Source organism: Volvox carteri (genome assembly GCF_000143455.1).
Source record: "Volvox carteri f. nagariensis unplaced genomic scaffold VOLCAscaffold_1, whole genome shotgun sequence".
NCBI classification, from domain to species: Eukaryota; Viridiplantae; Chlorophyta; class Chlorophyceae; order Chlamydomonadales; family Volvocaceae; genus Volvox; species Volvox carteri.
Genome location: NW_003307545.1, coordinates 2,307,486 through 2,319,502, shown reverse-complemented (window position 1 = coordinate 2,319,502; position 12,017 = coordinate 2,307,486). Strand labels below are relative to the sequence as shown.

General features: G+C 54.4%; 2 protein-coding genes across 2 annotated transcripts; one reads left to right on the top strand and one right to left on the bottom strand.

The window, feature by feature from the left end:
- Window positions 1-110: 110 nt before the first annotated feature.
- VOLCADRAFT_102735 (uncharacterized protein) lies at window positions 111-1,820 on the top strand (the record flags this gene model as incomplete). Its single annotated transcript, XM_002946071.1, has 4 exons — window positions 111-326; window positions 393-633; window positions 703-795; window positions 1,008-1,820. The coding sequence occupies exons 1-4, from the start codon at window positions 241-243 to the stop codon at window positions 1,818-1,820; spliced, it is 1,233 nt and encodes a 410-aa protein (XP_002946117.1). The 5' UTR covers window positions 111-240.
- Window positions 1,821-3,466: 1,646 nt separating this feature from the next.
- VOLCADRAFT_120184 (BPI/LBP/CETP N-terminal domain protein) lies at window positions 3,467-10,050 on the bottom strand. Its single transcript, XM_002945716.1, has 9 exons — window positions 9,657-10,050; window positions 9,324-9,514; window positions 8,596-8,720; window positions 7,749-7,843; window positions 7,240-7,323; window positions 5,953-6,462; window positions 5,533-5,604; window positions 4,960-5,223; window positions 3,467-4,743 (listed from the first exon to the last, which is right to left on the bottom strand). The coding sequence occupies exons 1-9, from the start codon at window positions 9,954-9,956 to the stop codon at window positions 4,573-4,575; spliced, it is 1,812 nt and encodes a 603-aa protein (XP_002945762.1). The 5' UTR covers window positions 9,957-10,050; the 3' UTR covers window positions 3,467-4,572.
- Between the last annotated feature and the right edge of the window lie 1,967 nt (window positions 10,051-12,017).

The window sequence follows — 12,017 nt, the reverse complement described above, 5'->3', positions numbered from 1 at the left end:
GGCTGGCATACCGTTACTTTTTTGCATAAGGCCTACGAAGCTTTCCTTATAATTTGCATGGCTTGCTACTTCTTTTTCGCTTGTGACACACGAACAAGTTAGGCCACTGAAAATTTCTGTATAAACCAGGAACGCATCTGCTATCCGCGCCCGGGCTTCGCCCGCGGCTTCCACCTTTCCACGCCCTCCCAATCACCTCATCATCACGCGCGTTCCTGACCTCAAAGCAAGAGAAGCATAATGACAGGCACCAATAGGAGGCTTGACGGCCGCCAGGAGGCAGTGCTGAAGCAGATGAAAGGCTTGGGTCTGCGGAGGCAGTCTAGGTGAGAGAAGTCGCCGCCTTCCATCGCGCTGCCAGGAAACGCCCTTACAGCCCGTTACTGTTGCAGGTCTTATGCCACCAACCTTTATGATATTGACTCCACTTCTCAGCTTACGTGTGCCTCGGACGCGCCGTTTGAGGACACGACCGAATTCGGGGAGTCGACCGCGCTGCCCTCTGTTGACGTTGGGGAGTACAGCGATGCGTCCTACTCGGAGCAGAGTGATTTCAGCGAATATCCCTCTTCATCCAGCTCTCCAGAGTCGCCACGTTGTGCGTTTCAAAGTCCCAAAGGCCTGAGTCCAGAGGTAAGCATCCCGCGGCCTTGCCTGGTCATGCCGGGCGGAATTCAATGGACGTTCCAATCTTTTTTCCAGGACTTTGAGTTTCTGCAAGCTCATGGACTCGAGCGCTGTACGTCGCTGAAAGAACTCGGTCAGGGAGGCTATGGCACTGTCGACCTTGTGCAGGTGCGTGACGCTGCGCACGGCTTTGCCATATCGTAACACACGGTTTGAAAATGCTGTACAGTAACGTATCTTCATTGCTCATCACTTTCGCTTTGTACCTGACTTCCGCGCTATGTCGAAAGGTCGTGAACATTATCCTTACTGAAATTGTCCAGACATGCCGCCTTGCTCTACATAATAGCGCTTTCGTTCTTTGCTGCCTAACACCATAGGTTGCTCTGCCCAGCGGTCGCAACTTCGTGGCAGCTCGCAAGGTAATCCATTCTCCTCTTTACGCTCAGCCACGCTATGAGCGTGAGCTGCGCGGCCTTATGCTTTGCGCGGAGTGTCCTTTCGTGGTGGATGTTTACGCCTCGCGGGTGACGGAGGAAGGGCAGTTTGAGTTTCTGCTCGAATACGCTCCAAACGGCACCATGCACGACATGCTCAAGGCCATGGAGCAACGTCGCCGCGGCAAAGAGAAGCTGCTCATGCCAGTTAACCGCATCCAGTACTATGCAGCCTGCATTCTGCAGGGTTTGCATTTCATCCATCAGCGTGGTCAGGCCCACCGTGATGTGAAGCCTGGCAATGTCCTCATGGCGGCCAATGGCCGACCCATGCTCGCGGATACTGACAGCATGGACAGCGTAAAGATTACGAAGCGCGCTGGAACCACCAGTTACCAGGCGCCGGAGCTCTGGCGTGCCACCCTGCAGGGTCCTGGCTACACCGCCGACAAGGCGGACATGTATGCCATGGGAATCACCTTGGCGGAGATGGTTGCCTATCCAGCAGGGTCCAATGGCAAGTTGCAGCAGCTGAAGGACGATCCAGCGGGTTGCATGCCTGCCTACGTGCCAGCTGATCTGAAGGACCTGCTGTGTGGCTTGCTGGCACCGGCAGCAAAGCGCCTGACGGTTGAGCAGGCTATGGGGCATAAGTTCTTTGATGGCTTGGATTGGCCTGCTCTCAGCTCCGGGCCGCTTGGCTTTAACGTACAGCTGCGCCAGGCGCCCTTGTCTGAGGCTGGTCGCGCCGAATGAGGTCAAGGAGGGGAAAGTTGTGTATGCGTCCACTGGGGCGTCCCGAGAAGGAGTGCTTGGCGACGCCGGAACTGGCGTCGATCTGCTTGATACGGCACGATGTGAACGCGCGACCCGACGCATGACTGGTTACTTTAAAGATGCATGCTAGGTTCGGGGCCTTGGCGAATCAAGGTGTGTAAGGGGGTTGCCTTGTCTGTGCACACGTGTTCTTTGGACTGCATCGTCAACGAAGTGACCGGTGATTCAGTGTCTCTCCAGTTCGTCATCGGATCCGCAGACGGAATGGGGCCTGATGGGGCTTTTCAACGGAGCGATGCCTTAGGTATGTAATCTCCGAGCTGAGCTCCTGAGGCCCGTCAACCGGCGGAGGGTGTGTTCTTTATGGTGCGACAGCGCAGGTAGTGCGCGGCGGTTCGCGCAAGCTTTGGTTTGCAATGCGAGTGCGTGATGCTGAATGCGTATTATTTGCTGAGTGAGCGGTCGCGTCAACCATGCATATTTCTTGAGAGCATGCTTACGAGGTGCAGTGTGTGCTGGCGTTGTGTACGTGATATTGAGTGCTTTTTTTAGGGAATATTAAATACATTCGTTGCGCGCCGTGCTATTCCTGGTTCCAGTCGCCGCATATCCTACTTAGTCCTCTCTCGCCACTTCTTCATTCGGGACCCGCAAATGCCTTTGTTGGCCTCCACCAACAATGTCTTGCGGGACCGCTGATGTGCCGGACACCTCATGGGCGCCTTTGGGGGATATCTCTGTGCTGGGCTCAAGCAGGTTATTCCTCGAGCGTGAAAGTCTATATGAGAAGACTATTGAGTTCTGTCTGGCATTGTCCACGATTTGTCAGTTCTTTATTGGCGCCGTATGCGCTTATGTCAATAATACTGCCTGGCCGTGCAATTTCTGCCAGGCTTCCCTTTTAGCATTCTTTGTTGGATCAGGCGAATTAAATCCGGTTACATAGGTGTAGGTTGGCGCGTAACTACGCTGCATGAGATTTGCTGAGTAACGTGGGCTGGCGGACGATTCGCGCGGAGTAAAGTGCCCCCAGCTCCATGCTAGTTAATTTCGTCGGCCTAGTGCGTGATGTGCGTGCCGCATGCACACCGCTGGAGTGACTCCGTGACGCATTTGTTTGTGTGAATTTGGTATAAACAATGCTGGATGATTTCGTGGCAGTACGCATTGTCATTGCTTTCCTATTCTGCTGTGAGACGAGCATGACGTCTTTTGGACCGTGTGTGCAGCTGTGGGTTTTCCGCTGGTGTCAACGGGTGGCTTATGGGGTGTTGGGAATTTGTACGGATTGCGGCGCGAGTCATGTTGGCGGTTGATCCGGAGACTCTTAAGTCAAGGGAAGAAAAAATAGTGTTGTTTGACCGTTCTGGTGTTTGCAACTGGACCTATTTGGAATTTGGGAATAGGGAGGTTTGGAATGTTTCGAGGATGCTTGAGAATCTTTTGATTATTGCTTATTTGAGTGTGGTCTTATCGTGCGAAACTGTTCTTGCGGTTTTGCGTTCATAATTTGCAGCTGTGTTTATAGCTTGCTGTTTGTGATGTTGGTATGATGCAAGTTGCACATGTGATTGTAAGAAGGTACAATCATCCGCCGATACATCCGCCGACATCCGATGTTAAGTATACGGTTCGACTGTTACAAAAGTAGGCGTAAATTGTCCGCGACCTTAACGTACCACCGGAAATTTTACGTACCTCCCTAACACTATCAAATGTTGCACAATACTTTCATTCAGCATTACGCTCATCCGTCCCTGCGCCTGCCTGCCAGCCCTGGCAGCACACATCACAGAGCAGCCAAACAATTCATAGTTGTGCTGATATTTGTCTAGCCTATTTGATGGCAAACCCATATTGACACGGGTGTTAATCAGCAGGTATGAGTAGTAGCGTTGGCTTTATTCTGGAGTATCTCTTTCTTGCTGCATCAGAAACATCACTCGCGAGATACCGCAAGGCCACCGGGAGAGCTCCAGAGAGCAGAGAGCACTCAACTCGCTGTTGCCAGCGAAGACCCTTCCGGGTCAAAGCAGCTTTCCAGCCCTTCCAAGCACGCGACATTACCTACACTTTTGAACAGGGACGGAGCCCGCAGCGCACCTCCAGAAAAGTACACTTCCCAACACACATTCACACATCTACTTCTCCGCGGTTCAAAAGAGTCGCGGTGCAAATACGATGGGCCAAAACCTCGTATGGATTGCTACACCCGCACCTCGCACCGGGACACTACTACGCTTCGCGAGCCTTTGACCACGACCTACAATTTGGCGCACCACCGTTTGGTAGTCCCCCCCTGTACGGCACATACATCTGCTTACAGCATCACACACGCATGTTTCCATGCCACACGCTCACTTTTCCAAAACCCCATCTACCTGCCACCGTAGCGCTGTGGGCATGACCTCACACACCTCCAAACCACCTCTCCGCTTCCGTTCCTCTCCATCCTGCATCCATCCCGGGCGAGCTGTAACTCACAATCATCCCTCCTGAGCTTGTTTCTTCTGACCTGGTCTACGTAAAAACTCAGCATTCAACAGCAGCCAAGTACGCCAGGATCCATGCTGCACCGCCACAATCCACACGCAACATCAACACCGCCACCGGTTGGACCATGAAGCCCTAAACCCTGATCAAGGACCCCTAAGCAACCTGAAGCTACACTCCCCCCAGTGAACCGATATCCGACTATATCTCTCTGCTGAAAAGGATGCTGGTGATGTGTTCATGATTTTGGCACCGCTGGTGGCGGCAGGCGCAGCTCCACGTCCGTGGACAGCGCGTACCAGCGCTCCCAGGTGGCCGCCTGCGCCCGTGCCAGCGACACCATCGACGTGATGGGTGTGCGAACCGCCATCTCCACCACCTGGCGCAGCGACAGCAGCGGCCCGTAGCTCTGGCCGTCGTCCAATGAGGGGCGGAATGAGGGAGAGGGACAGGCAAGGGAGGGACAATCATTAGCAACCAAAAAAAGCGAGCAAGGCATGAAAAGAAGAGGCGGGTGGGGCTTAACGAGGATCGATTGCCACCATCCTCATGCACTTTGGACCTTCATCATGAGCCACCAACATATTCATGAATCATCACACCCCACGAAACCCCTTACACGCACCTCCAGTAGCCACATGACGGTGTTGTCCCACTGCTCCGCCGGAACCGACAGCTCCGAAACCTCCACCACATGCCGCGCCGTCACCTCCCGAATGTCGGTGCTGTCCCAGTCAAAGGCGCCGTTGAGCGTCAGATTCGCCGCCAGGCGCACCACCTCTGGGTTGCCCAAGCTCTCGTTGGCCACCACCAGGGACAGACGATAGTAAGCCGACAGAGTGGCGCCGGTGTTGTCAGCGCCAAATGACACGGACGGCACGTCCAGCGCCTACATATGGTAAGAGACGGCGTAGAGAGAGGAGCGGGTTGCGGGGAGGGAAGCAGAGGTCTAGGAGCTCGTTATGGATCGGGGGAGCCTTTCTGCTGTTACCCAGTTTCCCAGGACCGCCACAGCCGTCCCTTTCCCTTAACCAGTTTTAAAGCTTTGGGCTGCCTTCATTCGTTTTCTTCACCCCAGACGACTCCTGTCCCGACGGCCTGAGGAAAGCTCGAGCGCCCAACCACGGGGCCCTTGTAATTCCCATCCTGGGGACCGACCTGGCCCCGCCTCCACACCGCTCTCCACGGCGTTACTTACCTCAACATTGATGATCATGCGCTGGTGGGGGTACTTCTTGGGAAGCTCCGGAACCAGCAACGACAAAACATCCTGCGCCGTAGAGCGGTAGATACATTGTCTAACGCTTCGGACCAGCCGGGATTTTGAGAGATAAACTGCTCCTTGTTTATCAGAGATAAGCAAGGAGCAGCGGTTCGTAGACAGCAAGGCCGTGCGGCCGCCGCTATGAAACGCCTGTTGACGTGCATTTCGCCCTTCCTTGCCCGTCACTCTTACCTCAACCGCTGCCAGTCTCGTCCCCTTCCCCCCCGTCCCTTCCCCCTCCTTCCCCCTCCTTCCCCGTCGTGCTTGGCCCCCTGCGTCTCTCACCGCCAACCCGCCTCTTCCCATTCCAACCGTCGCTCTTCCTCCTCATAACCTTCGTATTTCCCCTCTCACCGTCGTGATGATCAGGCCGGGAATCGTGCCGTCCCGCACACTCAGCGCCAACTTGCCGCTGCCGTACAGTCCCCACAGCAAGCAGTTGACAGTTGCCTCGTGGACGTAGATGGAAACCTGGCTGCCATCCGCCGCGATATCTACCCCGTTCAGGGGCAGCTGCGACGTCTCAAACGGACACTCCGTCATCTGGTCCACGCCCACGTCCCCAAGGCGGCGGTGCCGCTGCTGGCTCCCCCGGAGGTACCGGCGGCGGCTGGTCACCACGGCTGGCCACCCGTCGGCGCCGGCGACGGCGCCAGCAGCTGCTGCGTCTGCCGTCGGCGCCTGCGGCACCTCCACCTCTCCAAAGCCCTTCACCAGCACGAAGGCGGCGGTGTAGATGGAGTACTCGAAGGAGGCGCTGAAAGGCAGTCCGCGGACGTCCAGTCGGGTAGGGAGGGAGCCCAGCACGGCGTTGATCCGGTCAGGCACGTCGTTGTCCAGAGCGGACGCGACAATCCGCTGCACCTGCGGGTTACGGGGACGACCACGCGGATGGCTCGACGAGGATGGCTCGCACAGAGGAGGACTCATTGGCTCCCACTGGGTCGAGAGCTACGGTTTGACGCACTCAGGGCGCGGCGGCTGTTTGCTACTAATGACTTCTTGTCAAGCGCCACCTTGCATAACTGGCTGACATGCTATGGCTGAAGGCTTCAATAACTGCAATCGCCCGCCGTCCCCTTGCCCCGGCCAGGCATGTCAACCGGGCGTGGGGAGGGCCGCTGCACTCCAGGGGCTGTGTGGCAGGTGGGCCTAGTTGCCGGGCGGGCGGTAGGGCTAGGCCGCACTCATGGCTACGTCCCCTGAATAACCTCCCCGTCGCCGTCAAGCCACCCCCAGCCACCTGGCCATCAGGACATGAGCATCTAGGTGGGTGGTAGTGGGTGGGTGGGTGGACGGGTGGTAGTGGGTGGGTGGTTGTGGGTGGACGGGTGGTAGTGGGTGGGTGGTTGTTGCAGGTCCTTTCATCATCCAGTCGGGGGGACCCGTCCGTTTATGTCGTGACGTTGGTGGGGACACCAGATCATGTCGCCGCTCACCGAGTGTGTGCATGGAGAGCGCTGCGGAGCAAGACCCGACTTTCCGGTACTTCACCTCTACCTCTACCTCGTATCTCTACAGCTCGTGGAACTTTTTAGCATATAAGGACGAGAGTCCCCCCAAAGCACCCAGCTTCACTCGTTTGTGGATCCTCTTCCCCCCCCCCGCAGAGTCCGCACCCCGCACCCCGCACTGTGGTACCTGGCGCTTCACGGCCTCGTTGAATAGGGTCAGCACCGCCTGGTAGAGCCAGTCCGCGGAGTACGAATGGATCTTGATGTCCACCTGTACGGCATGTGCACGTGTACGGGAGTGGCAAAGAAAGCTTTTCTAATTCTGGCGGTAAAAACTCCGTTCCGTTTTCTATGCGCCGTTCCTTCTTGGCTTCTGTGCCATGAAGCGTTTCCGGTTGAGAGATGGTTCGGTTAATGATGACAGCAAGGAGGAGCACGCCGGGGGTTTGATTTTTAAAGTCATTTAATGCCTAGACGCACAGAGAGAGAGAGAGAGAGAGAGAGGGAGAGAGAGAAAAAGAGAGCACCCCCCAGGAGATCATCGCCCGCCCATTTAATGCCTCCTCTTTATGCACACATCTCCCCCGCCACACCCACTTTGACACCCACACCCACACAACCCACACATCGAGTCCTGCAGGCAACAACAACACCTCGGAACCCACCTAAAAGCCCCCCCCTGCAGTCGTCACGCACCGAGTCAAAGTTACTATTGGCGGTAACCACCAGGAGCTGAGGCTTCTGCAGCTGCTCGTCCTTGTGCACTTCGTACACCCAGTCGATCGTGCCACCTGCGAGGAAGCGCGTGCACGCGCGATATGATGCAGAGAGATGGTGTGGGGAGATGTGCCTGTGTGTGTGTTACGAGTCAGTTCACTGGTCAGGTCGGTTCCGTACAGACAACCTTGGCCCCGCGGCCCGGAGCACCGTTTTGAGCTAACAACATACATTAGTTTTTGTGTTCGTGTGTGCGTGTATTTCGCCAGGACGACGCAGCAGACACCAACAAACGCCGTCTCGATGGACATCACGCCCGAAACGCCCTCTTGCAGCTTGCAATGACCATTAACAAACAAACGACTTCAGCCGAACCGCAGCCGACTCTGCACTTTGTTTCGACACGTACTCCTGTGCAGATGGACATACGACTCGCTCTCCAATGAAATTAATAAATATCATTGGAAAGCGAATCGTGTACACGGTACGATGCACACGATGTGCACCCTGGTTTGGGTGTGGGTAACAGCCAGCCAGCCAGCCTAACAATCAGAAGTGTTCCACCCAACCATGAGAGACCACCGTGGATAGCTGTGCATGCAGGCTCCCATGCGCAAGAGGGCATATTCTTGATGGGTCAGTAATACATCCCGGTTCTAAAGTTCTGGGGTTCGGGAAAAAATCGCTGAACAGCCACGCGGACACTCCAACGGGCGACGCGAAAGGGTAGCAGCAAGAGGTGAGGGGGCGATGGGGTCAGCAGCAGCAGCAGCAGCAGCGGTAGCAGGGACAACATACAAAGGGGAAGGAGCGGGTGGCGGCTCACCGCTCAGCATCAGCTCGCCCTCGCCGCTGCCTGATAGCGCCCCCTTGGTCCAGTGCCATTGGAAGGTGAGGTTCGCAGCGATGTCGCTGGCGAGTAGGTGAAAAAAGCCGTCTCCCAGGATGGTGCTGCGGGCAGCAGACGGCGGTGGAAGCGCGGGTACTATGATGGGATGCGTTGGATAGGAGGGCATAAGAGTATTAAGGTAGGAAGGAAATGGCGAGGGGGGAAACACGGCGAGTCAGAAGACAATGACCGAAGAAAAGAAGATGGGGGAAGTTAGCAAAGTGCGAGAAATCTGAGAGGTATGACAAGTATACAAAGGGGGCGGTGAGGGCGGAGAGCGAGCCGGACGGCGTTGTACAAGGTCGGTTAGGGCCACGCAAAGCGTGAAAAGGACACATGTGGACAAATAAAGGACAAGCGCACAGAAGGGTTGTTGGGGGCCGCGATTCTCCGGAGGTATAGCGACGCCACAAGATGGGGTCTGCCTGTGTGAACATTTGGGTGAATTGGTTTCTTGTTGCTTCTAAGCTTTGGCATAAGCCCAGTTCATGATAATGTGGCTAGGTCGCGGACAACTCATGCATAGACAGGGGATTTCGGTCAGGCGGCGCAATTGTGGATGGGATTGCGGATAGGGGGAGAAAAGCTGAGGCATGGACAAGCAATGGTTTGCATAGCCTTCCTGTGAACATAAATTCGAGAGCAGACCCAGATGTGCCACTTACAGATTGGCACTGCTGGCGGAACATGCAAAGTCCGTGACGACGATATTAGTCAGCTGCAGGTCAAAAGAGCCGACGACGGGGATGCTAAACCGCTTTGACACGTCAGGCACGCTCTGGCCCTGCAATTTCTGGCTGAGGAACATGAAAGCTACGCCGATGGAGTAGTCAAAGAGCCTCTGCCGCGCTCCAATCTGGTGCGTCCATGGTGCGGAAGATGGGAGGGGTTGGGGCGGGGTAAAGCTTGAGAATATGCCGGTCTAAGACTCTTTCCTCCCATACCGGCAAACATTTTATTGCTGTGACACGGCTACAAAGACGAGACGTGTACCTTACCGCGATGCCCGCCGGGCTATTTTTTGAGAGCTCCAGGCTGGCTCCCGTGAGCATCGTTGAGCTGACAGCAGCTACCGATGACCTTTCATCTGTTGCGCTTATGAGAGGTTCTGAACGGAACCTATTTATTAAAGGAAAGCCTTGCACCAACGAAACATAGCCAAGCGTCAAGACCACGATGCAAAGCATCCACGTTCGCCCCGTCATTTTTGCAGGTTTGAGAGACGCGGGCGGGATACTGCAGCTTCTTTTGAAACCAATTGTACCTACTTTACAAGATGCAACATGCACTCTAGCCATGCGCAAAGTTCGAGTTCGTTGGTAGGGTTTACGTGAATATTTCCCGAATTTTCCTACTCAACGGACTGACATTCAATAAGATGTCAAGACAACGTGCGGCCTGCATAAACAGTAAATTCTCGGATATTAGTGCACCTGGAAAACGGCCGGAATCCAGACGGTTTGTACGGCTGCGAGATGTGACACAGCTATGTGCTAAGCTGAACTCGATAGATTTTGTCCATCTTTGCTCACCCGTCCCAACATCCTGTGCAACGATTTAAATTGAGCCTCTAATTTGCGCCATGTCGATGACCTTCGTCCGATTGAATGCGTACTCATTGTTCTCAGGTTAGCCGGCGTTCAGGTTTTCTCTACCCATACATCAGTAACGAGAATCTGTAAGTGACAACAGCCGGCAAACAAATATTTCTATAAAACAATACTACTACGAAATACTCCTACAAAGCAAGGATACACTTGCATAAAGATCTTCAAATTCGGCTCCCTCTGCGTGCGACTGCGTAGGCAGCCCTGAGCAGCGGGATAAGTAGCGGCATCGCAAGGCTTTAAAAGCACCAAGAAGCTGCAAGTTTCAACGGTTTCCGCGAGTTGATTAAACCAGCCAAGCACCAGGCCGTGAGTACGTACATATGGCCACGGCCGTGGCCAGAACGATGCAGCTGCGAACCAAGCCTGATTTGAATCTCAGGAACATATTTGCAAATAATTTGCAGTCCAGCAATCCATTCGCATTGCTGCGGTGCCGAACCCACGCACTCCTGAGGCTTTCTATTGCGAGGCCTCACCCGACTAGCCCATGGTCCGTTCCGCGTTGCATTGAATGCAGGGTTATGTGATGTTACAAGCTGGCTATATCGTAAGGCTCAGGCGAGCCAGGAGGCTCTAAAGCGCGAGGTCTAGCGTAATCAAGCATTCTATAATACCGTAATTCTGGGCCGAGTCGCTTATGGATGGCTAAGGTAGAGATGCTCGTCATTTCACCCCGAGATGAAATGACGAGCATTTCATCCCAAATCTATTTGAGGACTTGGTCCAAGTTTTAAAATTTACCTCTGTACAGCGTATGTAAATTATAAATATGTCTACATGGGCAGTGTTGTCAGGAAAATTTCATCTGTCAGCGTGCACGGGTAGCACAGTAACCCCTTACCCCCAGGTCGGTTTACCCCAGGTACTGGGTCGTTTGCTCGTTATGTCGATTACACTATCCCCATAAATTCACTCGGCGACACTGGGCGACAAATGCAGAGGAGCAACTGCCTCCCAGCCGGGTTGGTTCCCTGTCTGGGCCTCTCGAGATGCTGGTGTGTGTGGTTGTTACAGTGGGCTCCAGACTCCCGAAGAGTAGAGCCATCGGGCCAGCTGGCCGTGCACTGCAGTAGAGACTAATATACCAAAAGATTATCATCTCAGATAATTAACCTCTCATCGGTAACCGCTCTCGCGAACAAATCAATTTGCCAGATATAATCCTCAAAAAGGGGTGATGTGCGCCAACGGATTCCCAACCTTTTCGTGGAATTCCTAAAGCTGCGAAACCCTGAATGCGGCCCCAAAAATCAACAATAACTCGACAAATTGCTTCTTCCGTAAGGGAAGGACCAGGTAACAGTGCCGGGTTGGTTTTCATGTTTGCAGCCATATAACGTCTCCCATGCTCCATGGCTGACACCGCAGCAAGAGCCACAACATCCCAAACACATTGTTGCACTGATTGTGGGGCTTGGATAAGCCAAAGTTGCTCCCTTGAGACTGGCAATCCTATTGAAAGAGTAAGTTGGTCTGCTATTGCCTGTGCCACCGGACAGGCCCAGAAATGATGATAGCGAGGGGATACACCTCCCACTGAACCTATTGGATAACCTCCACAACCACATATCGTTGGGCGCGACATCCTAAGATGGGAATTTCCTAACATAGGCACCCCATCAACCGCAAGACGCCACCAAATCTCTTTTTGTTCATTTTCCCACCGTAAATGAAACCATAAACGATGGAATGTCCGTTGCAAAAGAAAAATAGCTTCATCCAATATCTCAGAAGAACCCGTCGCCTCTT

Bases quoted from the DNA above. Each gene is read 5' to 3' on its own strand.
- VOLCADRAFT_120184 (XM_002945716.1), bottom strand. From the start codon at position 9,956: ATGGCTAGAGTGCATGTTGCATCTTGTAAAGTAGGTACAATTGGTTTC. The intron at 9,515-9,656 runs GTAAGGTACACG...TGGACGCACCAG, and splicing joins ATAGCCCGGCGGGCATCGCG to ATTGGAGCGCGGCAGAGGCT. The intron at 7,324-7,748 runs GTGCGTGACGAC...CATGCCGTACAG, and splicing joins CCAATAGTAACTTTGACTCG to GTGGACATCAAGATCCATTC.